Raw genomic sequence first — 17,503 nt, forward strand, 5'->3', positions numbered from 1 at the left:
GCCGGATCCGATGGCCTTCGAGACGGTGCCCGCAGAGTTCTCGTCGGGGCCGGAGCCGAGCCCGCGCCGTCGGAGCCGACCATCGCCTGCTCTTCGGTCGCCGAGGCTGGAACCGAGCCCGTCTCCTCGTCGGAGCCGTCCTTCCCCTGCCCGTCCATCTTCACCAGCTGCCGGTCGTGAGCGACGTCGGTCTGGGGACAGTGTCCGATCGGCCCGGTCCACTGCGTCCCGACATCGACAGGCCTCCTACCTCCCCTCGCCATACCGTTGCCAGTGGGAAGGGGCACCTGCGGGTTTCTCCGTGTCGGAACCGAGGCCTTCGACATCGAGGTCGGCGTGGGCTCCCCCTCCGCTCCAGGTTCCGGAATCCCAGCTCGGTTCCGATGAGGAGGATGTGGAGAGCTTTGGCGGCTACCAGTCGGAGTCCTGGTCCGAACCATCGCCAGCTGAGGAGCTAGTGCCATCTGCGGACTCGCCATTCGAGGACCTCCGCATCTACGCCGACCAGATGGCAAGGATGGCGAAGGCTCTCGAGATGGACATCTCCTCGGCAGTCCCCCAGACCAAGGACAAGCTCCTCAAGCGTATCTATGGGGATAATCCGGCGTATGTTGGCTTCCCCATGCTCGAGGGTATTGAGGAGATTGTGGAGAAGGTATGGCAGGTGCCCTGTGATCAACCTCCAACATCCAAGCGCATCGAGCAGCTTTACAAGATTAAGCAGGGTACCTGGCCGGCGTTGGTGAAACACCCTCCACCTTCCTCCCTGGTCACAGAGGAATTCAACCCCCGACGATCGGGTCACTCCTCGGTGCCTGCCGATAAAGAGGGCAAGAAGCTTGATGCCATGGGCAGGCGCCAGTACATCGTCGCTTCGCTGGGTCTGAGGATTGCCAACTACCAGACCATCATGGCAGGGTACCAGCTGTACCTCTGGGAGAAGTTGGCATCCTATACCCGGGACCTCCCTCCTGAGCAGAAGGCGGTGGTGTCCCTGCTGCAAACAGAGGCTGTCCGGCTGTCTAAACAGCAAATGAACGCTGGGAGCCACGCTGCTGACACTGCTGCTAGGGGGATGGCTTCGGCGGTGGTCCTCAGGCGCCACTCCTGGTTGCGGTCTACGGCCCTGTCCCAAGAGGTGCGTTCCAGAGTGGAGAGCATGCCCTTTGAAGGGGACTCGCTGTTCTCCAAGTCCACCGACGAGACCCTGAAAAAGAAAAAAGAGGACAGGCAGACGGCGCGGTCTTTGGGTCTGGCTCCAGCGGACAAGCCCTCCTCCAGGTCACGGTACGCTCCCCGATCTGGCCCTTACCATTACCAGGGCAGATACCAGCAACAGCGGCCGGGCTACCAGCAGTATCCTGCCTACCAGCAGCGGCCCTACCCTCCCGCACAACAGCAGAGGAGGCGTCGGCCCTTCAAGCCTCGTCCGGCACAACAACCGGCCCAGCAGAAGGATCAGCAGGGCACCGGGAGGCAGTACTGACGGGTCACGCCAGCCGTATCCCCGAACTTTTCGGACAGACTTAGTCCACTCCTCTCTGAGTGGGAGTCAATAACATCTGACTCATGGGTCTTAACTATTGTTGAACTGGGGTACGGGCTGGAATTTGTTGAGCTGCCTAGATGCAGTTCACCCCTGACAGCTGTCAATAACACTATGGCCGAGCTGGATGCGGAGATCGTATCGCTCTTGGCCAAGGGTGCTGTGGAAGAATTGCCCTTTGAGGACTCTGTAAAGGGTTTCTTCTCTAGGTTCTTCCTGGTCCCTAAGAAGGATGGGGGCTTACGTCCCATTTTAGATCTGAGGGGCCTTAATGCCTTCCTCAAGGTGACCAAATTCAAGATGGTTACGTTGGCGGCTGTGATCGCCTTGCTGAAACAGGGGGATTGGTTTGCGGTTCTTGACTTAAAAGACGCATACTTTCACGTGGGCATACGGAAGGAGCACAGGAAATACCTGAGCTTTGTTTACCGGCAACGGGTTTTCCGGTATAAGGTGCTCCCCTTTGGCCTGTCCACTGCCCCACGAGTGTTCACGAAATGTGTGGCCCCTGTGGTTTCCTTCCTACGGGAAGAAGGCTGTACCATCTTTCCGTACCTCGATGACTGGCTCATCGTGGCTGAATCGGAGTCTAGGCTGGTGCAGGACATTGGCTTGGTACTTAGCACTTGCCAACGCCTGGGGCTCCTGGTGAACTTTGAGAAATCCAAACTGGTGCCCAACTGCAAAGTGTCCTACATTGGTGCACTGTTAGACTCTGTGGAGGGTAAGGCTCTGCTCCCTTTGGAGAGGGCTCGGTCCCTAAGGGGTCTAGTGTCCATGTTTAAAAGGAACCGATTCCAGTCTGTGCGCACTATCCAGTGCTTACTAGGGCATATGGCAGCGGCCACCTCTGTGGTGCCTTTTGCTAGGCTGCGTATGCGCCCGCTCCAGAACTGGTTTGTGCGGAGGTACGATGCTCTGCTGCACCCTCCGTCCCTCAAATTCTCTATCCCGAGGGTCATCCTCTCCTCCTTGGACTGGTGGCTGTCTGATGACAACTTGTTTAGAGGGACCCCTTTTGGGTATCAACACCATGACATCACGGTTACCACTGATGCCTCTCTGTTGGGATGGGGGGCTTACTGTGGTGATGTGTCTGTGCATGATGTCTGGTCTGACAGGGAAAAGACCCTCCATATCAATGTGCTTGAACTAAGGGCCATTCGTTTCGCACTTGTCTCTCTTACAGCACTGCTGAGAAATCGTCAGGTGTTGGTGCAGACGGACAACACGACTGCCATGTACTACGTGAATCAGCAGGGGGGCACAGTGTCCATGGCCCTGTGCCGGGAAGCCACACTCACTTGGCAGTGGGCTATCAAGAACGGCGTGTCGCTCCGTGCTATACACGTGGCTGGGTCGGACAATGCCCGGGCAGATGCCCTCAGCAGGGTCCCTTTACTGGACCACGAGTGGGAACTGAACGTAGAGTGCGTTGGGCCGATCTTCCAGATGTGGGGTCATCCAGTGATAGACGTGTTCGCCACTGCGGCGACCACCAAGGCCCACACGTTCTGTTCCAGGGCAGGGAGCGACCCCCTCTCTATTGGGGATGCCTTCCAGTTTACGTGGACGCAGGGCTTGCACTACATGTTTCCTCCGTTCCCCTTGATTCCCAGGGTCCTGTGCAAGATAGAGGAGGACGGGACGGACTGCATCCTAGTGGCCCCCTTCTGGCCACGGCAGGTTTGGTTCCCGAAGCTCCTGCAGATGTCCCAACGGACGTATGTGAGTCTGCCCCCTCGGCAAGACCTTCTCCTAAACGGGAGCCTGGTCCACCACGATCCCAGGAAGCTGCACCTAACGGCTTGGCGGATCGTTCCTCCCCGATAGGCTTTACTGACGAGGTACAGAGGGTCCTCCTGAATGCTCGTCGGCCATCCACTAGGCGCGCTTATGCGGCCAAGTGGCGCAGGTTTGAGCTCTGGGCACTTGCCAGAGGGGTGGTGCCTGACAGCAGTCCCTTGGGGGTTGTGTTCGAGTATTTGTGCCACTTGCGTGGCCTGGGTTTGAAGGTGTCCTCCCTCAAGGTCCACCTGGCAGCGATATCAGCTGCTCACACCCGTGTTGAGGGTGCTACGGTGTTTTCTCACCCACAATCCCGCCAGTTCCTTAAGGGCATGTACAATCTTTACCCACCTGTGTCGGCGCCAGTGCCTCAGTGGTCACTGTCCTTGGTGCTCTCACGTCTCATGTTGCCTCCATTTGAACCAATGGCTACCTGCCCCTTGGATATACTATCCTACAAGGTGGCGTTCTTGGTGGCCGTCACATCGGCCAGAAGGGTCAGTGAGCTGTCTGCGCTGCGGTCTGACCCTCCCTTTCTTGTGTTTCATCCCAACAAGATGGTCCTGCGTCCCTGCCTTGAGTTCCTGCCCAAGGTGGTGTCCGCCTTCCACCTCTCGCAGGATATCTCACTGCCTGCATTCTTTCCTCAACCCTCCTCTAAGGGGGAAAAGGCCCTCCATACCCTAGACTTGAAGAGGGCCCTAGCCTATTACCTGGATAGGACGAAGGGATTCCGCTCCAGTCCTCACCTGTTTGTATGTTTTGGGGCCAAGGACAAGGGTAACAGGGCTTCCTCACAGACCCTGTCTAGGTGGATTGTGACGGCCATTAGCAAGGCCTATTCCCTGGCAGGGGTGGCTTGCCCGCTTCATGTCAGAGCCCACTCCACGAGGTCCCAAGCATCCTCTTCGGCACTCCTCAGGGGGGTGCCCCTGGTTAACATTTGTAAAGCGGCCACATGGTCCTCTGCAGACACCTTTGTCAGGCATTACGCCGTTGATGTCAATGCGGAGCAGGATGTATCTGTGGCCAAGGCTGTCTTACACTCCCTCTTTTCCTGAGGGAGTTTTGGTATGACTTTCTTGACGTACCTGTTGGGTACCCTTGAGTGAAAGTGTGTATATATGTACCTGGGGGTGTGTATATATGTGAATATTGAGTATTTATGTGTCCTTACACAGTATTTTTACATAGATGTATATATGCATATCTATTTATTGTTGTTCAATAAAATTGTGTTGGACTTCACCCCCGCCTTCCTTACTGTGTGAAGCTTGGTACACTCCCATGTGTGGAGGCACAGAAGAACGAAGATGAAAACAGGGTTAACATACCTGTAACTTATGTTCATCAAGTTCTTCTGTGCTGACACACAACCCTCCCTCCTACCCCGCTGTGAACTCCAATGCACAATACTGTGTTGGCTGTAACGGAGATTGGTGTTTTTAAGGTGTTATGGCTGAAGTGTGTTGGTCAAGCGGCGGCAAGGGAGAACTGAGGGAAGGGGCCGTTGGTCGCTAGAGGATCACGTGACCGTTTGGGCGGGAAAACGGTCGCTGAGGCGCGCGACAAACGGCCCCTTCGGAGCCATGGAAGCTCTAGAAAATTCTCCGGCGGCTGGCCTGCGCCTGCGCAGTCCCATGTGTGTCAGCACAGAAGAACTCGATGAACATAAGTTACAGGTATGTTAACCCTGTTTTTCTTCTTGCATCAGAAAGTGTGGACTTCTGAAGTTACCTGTGGAAACATATCCCCTTTTGTGCAACTGGAGTGTCTTTTTCTAAGAAGAGATTCAGATTGCAGCAAGGTTCCCATTCCAGGAAAAAAAGCATTCAGGCTGGCCAATGCCAGGCTAAGACTGGGTCGAGATGGAGTGGGTTTAGGCTGGAGCAGGCTCAGTTTTGCCGCTTGTAGGCAAGGAGAAGCCTCAGAGCCGTTGCATGTTGGTTTCTGTGGTTACTGCTTTTGAGGAGGGGCGGGAATCAGCACATGGCTCAGCACCCGAAGACAGAGCAACTAGAAAGTGTTTTTAGCAATATGGATTACAAGTGTATGAAGCCGACCTCTTTAGATTGATTTCAAAAGCAGTTTGCACCTTAGTATTTACACTGTTTTCTGCAGTGTCAAATGCATCCTATTATTGGCAGGAGGAGTTGCAGGCCCCGGGGCCTTAGCCCTCTCTCTAGCTTATTTTCCTGTTTATTCTGTGGTGTAATAACATGCTGCGGAGGATTTGGGTGGTTCCTGAAAATGCCGCTCTCCTTTTGGCTGAATCTTTGTGTTAAGTGCCTAGAATCCAAAAGCCAACAAACCTCTGCACCCCAGGTCTAGGGGGCAACATCTGGGGAAGGTCTGGGCCTCTGCACCCTGTTTGTTGGTCCTGCAAAGCAACTGGTTGGCCACTGTTTGAAATGATCTGCTGGACTAGTTGGTCACTGGTCTGGTCCAGCAGGGCTCTTCTTAGGTTCTTGCGGATTTGTCTTGGTGAAAAGAAAGTCAGATTCCCAAATGATACACATGTGGTGCTGCCTTTGCACAGAGCCCCAGGAAACTAAACTGGCAAGTTAATGTTGTTTCTACCCCAGACAAGCAACAGCACCGAACTTCACTCCACCGAAAAGTGGTTCCATGGCAAGCTGGGAGCCGGGCGAGATGGACGCCACATTGCGGAGAGGCTGCTGACAGAGTACTGCATAGAGACGGGAGCCCCCGATGGCTCTTTTCTTGTGCGTGAGAGTGAGACCTTTGTTGGCGATTATACCCTTTCGTTCTGGTAAGGCACTGATCAACTAACTCCGTAATTCTGGAAATGTAGAAGAGAAACCACAATTACAATTTTTTTTGCCTTTCCTCAAAGGAGCCCCGGGTACGCACTCTTTCCTCTCTCTCTTTTTATCTTCACAATGGCTCTATGAGGATAATTAGGCAGAGAGAGTGTGACTGGCTCAAAAACATATAGTGAGCTTCATGGCAGAGTGGGGATTTGAACCCAGGTCTTCCGTGTTCTAGTCTAACATGATACTTACTGCACCATGTTTGCTGTCATAAGTACATGGCATATATATATATAAGTTCATAGGCACAGGGCTTCTATACAACCTCTGCAACATATTTAATTTGTGTCAGCTTGGCAAATTGGCAGAAAGATGCTTAGTTTTTATACATACGCTTCTAATTTATATAGGAACTGGGTAAGGGTGACTAATGGAAGCCCAGTGTGCAATATATATTTGCTAATATTTACTTTAGTGTTTTACTACTGACGGAATTAAATTTGTTCTTAATGGTTCCAGGTGAGTAGTGGAGTTATTCTATTGCAGGAAAATAAAACAGGAATCCTGTGGCACCTTGGAGACTATCAAAATTTATTCCAGCACAATCCGATCAAGTGAGCTGTGCCTTACAGAAGCTTTATGCTAGAATAAATCTTGTTGGCATCAAAGGCACTACTGCATGCCTGTTCCGTTTTGTTCATGTCCGATGACTCTCTTCTCATATATTCTAGACGACATTACAGCTGTTGCAAAGTGACCCTGATATGTAATTCAACAAATTTAATTTCTCTTTCTCTGTCACAGGCGAAATGGAAAAGTACAGCACTGCCGAATCCATTCCCGGCAGGATGCTGGCAGCCCCAAGTTCTTCCTCACTGATAACCTGGTGTTCAACAGTCTCTATGACCTCATCACCCACTACCAGCAGGTGCCGCTCAGGTGCAATGAATTTGAGATGAGGCTGACAGAACCCGTGCCACAGACCAATGCGCACGAGAGCAAGGAGTAAGCAGATGGGGACGGAGAAGCAGCAGCCCTGCATCTCTGTGCTGTCACTTCTGTGGGCATTCTGGCAGAATTGTTGACTGTGAAGCTTTGGAACTGAGATCAGTTCATAGCATTGTAGTGTGAATTTATTCCTGCCTTAAGTGGTGGTTTTGAAGCTAACCCTTCAGCGGAGTGGTCTTCTGCTGATGAATTCTGTTGCTTTGCGGTCTGCTGGCTAGCCTGTATAGATTCTCCACAGCTCTATTTAAAAAACCTGTCCACTTGCCTAATCATTTGCAACCTTTTATAGAGTGTTCTAACCATGCCAGTTCACCCACTGACTAGCATCCATAATTTGTTGAAATTGACAGCTTTTTGATTACATATACTGCTTGCAGAGTGTGTTACATGCTGCCAAGTTGCTTCAGACTTACAGCAACCCTATGAATGAACAACATCCCAAACGCCTTTATTGAATCAATCCATCTCATATTGAGTCTTCCTCTTTTCCTGCTGCCTTCAACTTTTCCTAGTATTACAGTACAATCCTAAGCAGAGTTCCTCCAGTCTAAGCCCACTGATTTCAGTGAGCTTAGAATGGAGTAACTCTCCTTAGGATTGCAATGTTATTGTCTTTTCCAGTGAATCTGGTCTTCTCATGATGTGGCCCAAGTAAGATAGGCTCAGTTTTGTCATTTTTGCTTCTGAGGAGAACTCAGACTTGATTTGATCTAGAACCCGCTTATTTGTCTTTTTGGCAATCCATAGTATCCATAAAAGTCAGTCCCTGGCAGTTAGATCCCCAAGTTCTGCACAGTTAACACACAGGTGTTCCAATTGAAGCAACTTTATTAGAGATCCATTCTGTACAAGGTGCTCAGACAGTGGAATTGGCAGAAGTGATGTAGGTGAGGCTAGCAACAGCCCCGGCGCCTCTGCCCCGGCAACCCCTCTGGCGCTCCCTCCGGCCCTGCGGCCCCCGCCTCATCGCCTCAACGGTGGCGCCAGCCCTGACTAGCAATGTTAGTTATAGGGAATATTCCCACCTTTGGTTAAGGGACCGTTAACGGGGGGGGAGGGGGGGTTGGAGTGAGACATTGTTTGACTGTAGACAGTGAGAAAGATGAACTTTTCTTTGGTTCTCAATAAGGATACATTTCGAGCCAGTTTCAGCTGGCAGTCAAGGACACTGGCTCCACGGAGCAAGAAAGAGAAAGTAAACATTTGCGAGATAACCTATTGGCATTGCAGCAATAAAGAACTTCCCGTACTCTCAGACACCTGAGGCAGGGCCTGTATACATTCGTGGCAGATATGCAGGAGGCATATATGACAAAAACTCCTCCAGCAGTACATTTCAAATGAATCATGTTTCTTCCTCTCAGTTTTCTTCTACATAGTACTGGGGAACACCATAATATGAATCATTTTGATCTGGGTCCTCTGTGACACTTTCTTGTCGTTTATAGCTGCCCTTCCAAGTCTCGGTCTCCTTCTAACAAAGTAGTACATGCGTTGCACAGAATCTGATCTGTGAATATTTAAATCCTGCCTCTTAGGGTTGTTGTGAGGATAACATGGAGGCAGGGAGAATGCTGTAAGCTGCTTTGGGTCCTCATTGTGAAGAAAGACAGTATGTAAATGAAGTAAATTAATAATAGATGAAAAAGGGAGGGCAGATAAAAGGTAAGTTGTTTAGTGAGTTTGAAGGAAAGAAAGACGTAGGGAAAGGTGAGCATATGGAGGCTGCCAGGAGGAGGGAAAGAGGAAATTATGTGGGGAAGGGGATACAGGGGAAAAGTGAAGCACCCCCTGCAAGTCCATGCAGGTTTCCCACCATGCAACTGGGCCCGGCTCAGCTGGCACCAAGCAACTGGGCTATAGGGGGGAGGCTGCTGGGGGGCAGACAGAGTTGGGTGGAAAGGAGAGAAGGAAGCAGGAAAAGGGGGAGAGTCTATGGGGGGCCAAGAAAGGGAAAGAGGACATGATGTGGAGGAGAGGGAAATGAGCTGCCTCCCTCAAGTCCTTGCGGGTTCCCCTCTTGTTTTTTCTGAGTTGAAAACTGCTTTGTAAACTTGATGCCCTATGTACAGACTCCCAGTCTGATAAAAGCAACCATCTGAACTGATGTCAACCCCATATTGCAGGTGAAGAGAAATTGAACGGACACAAACAGGATCCTGCAATATTTGGACAAGAACCTGTTTATTTTATTTATTTAAAACGTTTATATGCTGCTGCTTTGGAAATCTGCTCAAGGCAGCATGTAAATGTTCTAAATAGAAGGGAGCTCTGACTCTCAAAAGCTTGCACTCTGAAAATCTAAGGTGCCACTAGACTCCAATCCTGCTGCTCGAGGCAACTCACAAAAATAAAGCAAGATCAAATCATAAAAACATAACTTTGTAGTGAACAACCATTAAAAACCAGGCCCAGAAATGTATAAGCACTTAAAAGTCCTGTTGCACAGGCCTTCCTCTCCCAATCCTGGTTCAGATGTAACGTTCCTGAGCCCTAATGATGGAGAAATTGAAAGGAAGCCAAAAGATTGGATGAGTTCTTTCCTTTTTAGTTTGTTAATCCTTCCAGCTCGTAACTATAGTAAAGGTTACATTAGCACTATCCTTCTGTCCTATAAACCACTAGGCTTTCTGTTTGTCTCCATTAAGCATGAGCATGATTAAAGCTAATCAGTTTCCTTCTTAAGCAGGAGTTTTGCAAACTTGCTTCAACTCCTAGTTAGTATTAGGACCCCAGTTAGCTCAAATACAGTTCTTAACTATGGGAGGGTCAGGATTTTTTAGGATGGGAAGTGGGGTGGGGCACGTGAAATAAGGCAGATCCCGTGCATGGAAGGGAAGCAATGGAGTATGTGATACTATGGCCTGCATCTGACGAAGAGAGCTGTGGTTCTCAAAAGCTTATGCTACAGTAAAATTAGTTAGTCTTAAAGGTGCTACTGGACTCTTTACTATTTTGCTACTACAGACTAACATGGCTACTCCTCTGGATCTATGGCCTGCTTACAATCTTTGGAATATCAGAACTTGATGGCTGCACTGGATATCAGTGAAGAGAAGCCCTAGATCATAATTCTGCATTATGTACTGCTTCTGGGATGAAACCCTAAACGGCTCTAAATCTTTGCCATGTGGCAAAGACGATTTCTTTTTCTGGTGCTCTAAGAACCAAATTAAATGGAGCCCTAGTGCTCGTCATGGAAGGCGTTCGCTTGCATCATGGTATTTTCACTTTCCCCAGATGGTACCACGCTAATCTCACCCGGGCTTTGGCAGAGCGCATGCTGATGAGGGTGCCGCGAGACGGAGCTTTCCTGGTACGCAAGAGAAGCGAGCCCAACTCCTATGCCATCTCCTTCCGGTGAGTTTTTCTCTCAGGTGCTGCAGAATTAGAAGGCTGATGGTCACATTCACCTTGGCAGTTTGCTTCTCTCAAGGCCTTTCTCTGATTGGTTGCAGTGGAAGAGGAAGTGTGTTCGGCCTTGCTTCTTCTCCCCACTCTCACCCCATGGGTTCTTCCTTTGCCCATCTTACCAGTGGTTCTCTTGGAAGACATTTTCAACTAGCTTCTCACCGCTTATCTCTTGTTGTTTGTCTCCCAGGGCGGAAGGGAAAATCAAGCACTGCCGAGTGCAGCAGGAGAGCCAAACGGTTGTCTTGGGTAATTCAGAATTTGACAGCCTGGTGGATTTAATCAGTTACTATGAGAAGCATCCGCTGTACCGCAAGATGAAGCTGAGGTATCCAATAAATGAGGAGACATTGGAGAAGATTGGGACAGCGGTGAGTGTGATGTTGGGAAGGGACTGGGTGCAGAGTCCAGGGGCTTCACCCTGGGATTGAGTTGGGGATGCTCTTGTTTTTCTGGCAAAAGGGCCAGAATTGGATTATATCTGGCATTGTGCTACTAGAGGGGAGACCTGTGGGTTGGATCCTACCACGTTTTCTGATTCTGAAACGGGACCACCAAAGCTCCTATGCCAGGGATTGTGGGGTCCACATTGTCAAAACCTCTACAGGATATGTACTGCATTGACAGGGGGAATTAAACAAGATTGACCTGAAAAGCTGGCAGGATCCAACCCTGTCTCTTTCACCTGACCTGGAATCTCTTTGCTTGTATTTCTTTTTTTCTGCAGTAGGACATGCATGGATGTCCTTTTCTACCTTTTTTTAGGCTATTGTTTTGCCATGTTTGCCAGCTGTCAAGTGGCTTTATAAGAGCCCTTAGTCCCCTCTTATGATCCTTCCCCAAAGCAGTGAGACAGGAGGGCAGTACAAAACAATTTAGCATCTTTGCTTTTTTTTTATCAGGAGCCAGATTATGGTGCTCTGTATGAAGGACGGAATCCAGGATTCTATGTGGAAGCCAACCCCATGCCAACCTTCAAGGTATTTTCCTGATATTACAGGATAGATGTTACTTCAAACTTACTTTCTGCTGTGCTCAAGAACATCTAAAGAGGGCAGGAATAACATGGAATTGAAGAGGGAAAGTTAAAAACATAATTCAGATATGACGGAATGCATATGGACACGCGCAATTCTTAGAGTGACTAAATGGTTTTTAGACGACTTTCCGGCCAGGTAGCTGTTGTATGGGTGCTACTTCTTGTTTCCTTTGCACAGCAACTGCAAAAACCACACAAGAAGAAAGAACTGAACTTCAGCCATGGTAAATTGAAAATAGAAAGATTTCCTCTCCCAAGTATCAAATTATTTTTACAGTTTTGTGTTGTAAATTTCATGCCATGCTCCTACATGTGCTGGATGTACCAAGGTAGGAAGGGATAATCTAGCCATACATTTTGTAAGGTCCCACATAAATCCTTGGCCTTAGGAGCCTAACTCTCACTGTGTGTGTGTGTACCCATCACAGCTTTTGCAGAGATCAACCAGCCTCTCTCTCTCTCCTCTGTGTGCGTTTAGTGTGCTGTCAAAGCCTTGTTTGACTACAAGGCACAGCGGGAGGATGAACTGACTTTCACAAAAAATGCCGTCATCCAGAATGTGGAAAAACAAGAAGGAGGCTGGTGAGTTTTCCCTAGTCCTTAGCTACTCGGTCAGTTTAAAATATCTCCAAAGGAGAGTTTCTTGAAGTGAATGGGAAGTTTGAAGGGGAGAACCCATGAATGGAATCCCTCTGCCACCTGTGCTTCCCCCTCTCAGCCCTCTTTCTTACCTGCTCATTCTCCTATCCAAATCATAACTCTTCCCTTGCCATTGGGCAGCTGTTTGGGGACAAGTTGTGGTCCAAGGTGCAGATGTGATCCTGAATGTATATTTCGGCCATTTAATCAGAAACATCTTCTGGAATCAGAGCAATTTGGTAGTGTTTCCTGTGAATGACAGGGCAGGAGTTTAGTTTGGTGATTTATTTTTCATTCCTTGGGAGTAGGGCAGGAAAATCCAGATGGTATGGTTCATTCTTGGGGTTAATTGCACCTCTCTGTTTCACCATTAGTAAGTCATTTATTAGTATACAGCTAGTAAGCTTGGTGGGTCTCCTTAAATGTTGTTTTGATAAGTCTTCTCAATACAAAATAATGACATGTGCATCTTTTGTTTCTCCCAGGTGGAGAGGAGATTACGGGGGTAAGAAGCAGCTATGGTTTCCATCTAACTATGTGGAAGAAGTAATGAGTCCAACTGGTCTGGAGCCAGAGATAGAGGTGAGCATTAATTTTGGAGAATAGAAAAGAAATTGCTAGGAAAGTTCCAAGTTTTCCTTCTGCATCTGCAGAGAGAGCTGGGTTTGAGCTTTGATTTTTGCAAGAAAGTTTTCTGGATATACTTTTGACATTTTCTTGTCTATGCTTGGCAGCTTCTGCGTTTGCATGCTGGCTAATGTGAATATGAGGAGAAAAAGCGCAACAGCAGTCAGCTGCTGGGCCATTTGACAGTTAAAAGCTGTATGGACTTAAAGTGATGAGGGCACAAAGAGGTCATTCTGATGGGAGCTCCACTTACGGAACTGTTTTCCCCTCAAGACTTAGCAAAGTGACCAGAATTTATTTTACTGCTTTTATTGAATTATTATGGCCCTTGCCAAGAGGGTGGTGGATAATGGTGCTTGATGGATGTAGTAGGTTAGAGATCTTCAACGAGTAGGAAGGGTGTGACAGCTACTGGGCAATTGAGCCGCAAGTTATAGACATTTAAAAACATTCTTGTTGTTTTTAAAAATGAAAAGTATTTTTTTAAGAAACAAGGCAAACCCAAGCCTCCTTGTGGGTGGAGGGTGGGGATATGAATATTCATATTTAATTGCCTTCGCTTAATCACTTTAGAGAAGGTGGGCTATAAATAAGGTGCTACATTACTGTTATTTTGCTCCCAGCAACAACTAGATGAGAACAGTCCCCTGGGAGACCTGCTTGGAGGTGTCCTGGATGTACCATCCTGTCAGATCGGTGAGTGAACATTATGTATGAGTGTGTATTAGGGATGGAGCACGTAACTTGATTTTGGTTTGATCGGCTCTTCTCTTTTCCCCGTTCTTTCCTTCCTTGCTCATGTACAAGGCTCTGTTACTAAGACTTTGTTCCACATCAAAGGTATCTGCTGGCTTAATTTGTGTCTCTTCCATCCACTTAGGGACACTTCTCGGTTTCTGTTTAGCAAATGCTGCAGGTACAAGGGTGTTTTTGCACTGTTTGTGTGCTGATTTCAAATGCATCATTGCTATGTGGTTTGTACTTGAAGTGACATCTATGCCTTATAATGAATTGTGGACCTCCATGGACAGAAATGATAATCTGTGCATCATTGGTACATGTGTAAAGTGTGTGTGTGTGTGTAAACAGCCATCAAGTAGCAGCTGACTCATGGCAATCGCAGGGGTTTCAAGGCCAGAGATGTTCAGAGGTGGTTTCCCATTGCCTGCCTCTGTGTAGCAGCCCTGGGTTTCTTGGGTGGTCTCCCATCCAAGTACTAAGCAGGGCCGACCCAACTTAGCTTCTGAGATCTGATGAGGTCAGGCCATCCAAGTCAGGCCCAGGGCCAGGTATCCTAAAGAGCGGGTAGTTCACTCATCCGTCGGATATAAACTCTGAGCTGGTTCTGAAACAGGTCCGAGAACAAGCTGGTGTAGAATGGCACAGTCTCATTGGCTTTGCTGGCCATAACAGTTCTTCTGAGTTTTTAAAAACTCTGCTGAACAGAAGCCATGACATCCCTCCATGACAACTGCATCTTGCAGCTGCGGTGTTACTGCCTGAAAATGCTGTGCGGCTTTGGTAGTTGGGTCACTGGTCTTCAGTCAGACAGGTGATCCAGTAAGTGCAATAACCATGGCAGGGGGACAGCTAGAGAGAGAGAGAAATATATTAAACAAAATTATAAGATGCTTGCGGTGTTGCTCGGCATGGAGAGGTACAAAAGGTTTAAAGCCACTGCAATTACTTTTTTAAATGCTTTGGGGGAATCTGCTCTTGCTATACACAACAAGAAGCCAGAATTATACTAAATCACTCTTGAGTTTTCTATTTTCTCCTTTTCTCATGGCCATCTTTTGCCTGGTATCCATACTGCCCACATAGTAAAAAAGATTGGTTGTAAAAATCTTTTAAATCAATGGACATCCCTGAAGACTTGGAGAGAGGCATTGGACTGTGACCCCTTAACTTAAGGGTGACTCTGCTCAACATCCTCTCTTTTCACAGCTATCCGCCCTGAAGGGAAGAACAACCGCCTGTTTGTCTTCTCTATCAGCATGGCTTCCATTTCGCGAAGGTCCCTGGACGTGGCCGCTGATACACATGAAGACATGTTAGACTGGGTGAAGAAGATCCGGGAGGCAGCACAGACTGCTGATGCCAGAGTGAGAAATGCTTTCTCATCAGATATTGTGACTTGTAGAGGCAAAAGCTGAGGATACTTTTGTGAAGTTTATGTTGGGTACCGTAGCTCAGAGCTCCCTAGTGGCAGGGCTCTACCGCTATACGTTTCTAAGAGACTGAGGAAGAGAAAGATCTTGCTGGTATCTTTGATGCCTGTTGCCAAACAGCTGGACAAAAAGTGCCACATTGATGTCTAGCATACCACAGTGAAGTCCAGTTGCCCTGCTATTCCTCGCTTGTCATCAGTGTTGATGGCGCTTGCCATTTCTGCAACCAGGTCAATTCCTGTCCACGTTGTCAAGGATAGTTGCACCCACAAGCTGCCCTGAGTGGAAAGGCAAGAGCAGAACACTCAACACTGGAGACTGAATCCTTGCTTCCCAGGGTAAGCGGGGCCACCACCTGTCCCAGTTACTGACTCACACGGACTGCAGGCAGGGGAAGTTCCCTAGTTGTCAGAGCAGGTAGAATCACAGTTCCAAGGTTCAGGCACCGGTTAGACAACACTCACAGTTTCAAGTCCAAAGGGATATTCCAAAGTCAGGTCCACAGTAGCAGGCCAAGGTCAGAGACGAGGGAATCAGTTCCAAACACAACCAGCAAGGTCAGTAGTAAGCGGACACGTTGCTTCCACACAGCCACTCCCTTCTCTGCTGCTTTTAAGCCTCATGCTGCTCGGCCACTTGCGCCGCATCATGCACCTGCCAGCTGTCTCAGTCCGGCTCCTGCAAGCACTCATCATCACCGTTGATGCTGGGCCAGTGCTGTGCTGCTAACCGAGCACTGCACCTTCTGGCTTGGAGGGCTCTCCTTGCTCTCGCCTCTGGCGGCGCTCCCAAGGCTGTGGTGATGAGGAGGGAGAGCTGGCCAGTGCCTGGGTCACTGTTGCCGGCCCAGGGCTGGGAAGCTGAGGGGCCGATGTGCTGGGACCTGGCTGTGGGTCTATGTTCTGATCCTTCAGAGGCTGCCTCCTCCTGCAGTGCCTCTGCCACTGGCTGTGGATCTTCCTCAGAAGAGTCCTCTGCATCTCTTTGCTCTGCTGGGCTGGTCTGGTCTGGTCTGGTCCATGACGCCACCAATCAACCCTCAACGTGAGACCAAGAGACAAATCTCAAGTCCTGCTGAGACTTAAGCAAAAAGAAGTCAGAGTTTCAAGAGTTCCACAAAACTATTACTTGGGTAGCTGTGGCAAATAGGCCAAAGTACTGGACACAGTTGGAAGCTCGCAAATGCAGATAACACTACAGAAGTATACTCAATAGAGTCTATTAACAAGAGTGCAAAGATTATAAACACAGAAGTGGGCAAACAGGAAAGGAAAATAACAAAGCTAAATAACTATACTCCTATAAATAACTGTCCTACACAGACTTCAGTACCTGACACAAATGTTACCTTATCAGGTTAAAAGCATGAAGTCCCAATAAAAGTCCAAATTCCAAGAGCAAAAGTCCTGGAAACCAGATCCCAAAAGTGTGCAGGTGTCCACAAACAAGCCACACAGAATGGGGGCAGGGTGTGTGTATGACCTAGAATGAAGCCCCTGGCTTTATTCCAGGTTGTTTGCAGCTGGCCTGATCTTATTTAACCAATCGGGAAGATTGCACATTCTTCCGTCCAAGGCCCCTTGCTGTAAATGATGCAGCGTAGGTGCAATAACCCCCTTCTGGCTTGGTCTTGAAGCTATGATGTCATTTTGCACCTGTGTGTTTCTGTCCTACCTCTGAAAACTGCAAAGTCATGCTGACAGCTCTTTTTCAGAGACAGGCCGTCTATGCTTAACCAAGCTTAAAAACCTGAAGCAAAGGTATAGAAAACCCAAGAAAAAGGCTAGGGTAGCCCAGTTTCTTGACAGACATCATTAGCCCTGCAATATTTTTCTTGGCAGCTCTCAGAAGGGAAGATGATGGAGAGGAGGAAGAAGATAGCACTGGAGCTTTCTGAGCTCGTCATCTACTGTCGCCCCGTCCCCTTTGATGAAGACAGTAAGTGCAGGTTCCTCTAGGTATATACGGCAAATTATTGCTTGGCAAGAGGTGGCAGCCGAAGATCAGGGATGAGTTCAGCCTGCAAGCTAATCTTGTTGAAATGATTAGCGGTTGAACTTGGCTGTCACTGAAGTAGTTTTGTGAATCTTGGCTAGCTGTTTTCCAACCTACTTGTTTATGTACACTTTTTAGGAATTTCAGAGATAACTGAAGGGGAGAACAAGGGAGCACAGAGTTGCTTCGGAGCTTGAAAAGGGTCTTGTGGAAAGTGTTGCTTATAATTGGAATAGTAAAACCAGATGCGAGAAGTTCGTTAAGCTAGCAGTCCGGAGCGTCCCAGTGTTCCGTCTCCCTGTTTAGATATTGGCAGTAACTGAATGAAGGCTTTATCATAGGTGTTGTAAAGTTGCTTGGTGACCATGGAACAAAATAACAAAAGAGTTGCAGACAGAAACAAATTGCCCCTTTCAAGTTTGTTAGCTGTTAGTTCAAAGTCTAATTTACGACTGTTGCAAAGTTACATTGGTGCTCAGTATCATGGGGATTTGGTACTTTAGAC

General features: G+C 48.5%; 1 protein-coding gene across 3 annotated transcripts in view; it reads left to right on the forward strand.

The window, feature by feature from the left end:
* PLCG1 (phospholipase C gamma 1) overlaps nt 1–17,503 on the forward strand; it is a 118,592-nt gene that overhangs the window by 81,984 nt on the left and 19,105 nt on the right. For all 3 annotated transcript variants that reach the window (XM_054980004.1, XM_054980005.1, XM_054980006.1), the window contains exons 16-25: nt 5,920–6,107; nt 6,913–7,113; nt 10,357–10,476; nt 10,718–10,898; nt 11,430–11,507; nt 12,045–12,148; nt 12,691–12,787; nt 13,456–13,528; nt 14,780–14,937; nt 16,845–16,941. In XM_054980004.1, coding sequence (XP_054835979.1) covers nt 5,920–6,107; nt 6,913–7,113; nt 10,357–10,476; nt 10,718–10,898; nt 11,430–11,507; nt 12,045–12,148; nt 12,691–12,787; nt 13,456–13,528; nt 14,780–14,937; nt 16,845–16,941 — 1,297 coding nt within the window. The remainder of the gene's footprint in view (nt 1–5,919; nt 6,108–6,912; nt 7,114–10,356; nt 10,477–10,717; nt 10,899–11,429; nt 11,508–12,044; nt 12,149–12,690; nt 12,788–13,455; nt 13,529–14,779; nt 14,938–16,844; nt 16,942–17,503) is intronic.

Source organism: Eublepharis macularius, chromosome 5 (genome assembly GCF_028583425.1).
Source record: "Eublepharis macularius isolate TG4126 chromosome 5, MPM_Emac_v1.0, whole genome shotgun sequence".
Taxonomy (NCBI): domain Eukaryota; kingdom Metazoa; phylum Chordata; class Lepidosauria; order Squamata; family Eublepharidae; genus Eublepharis; species Eublepharis macularius.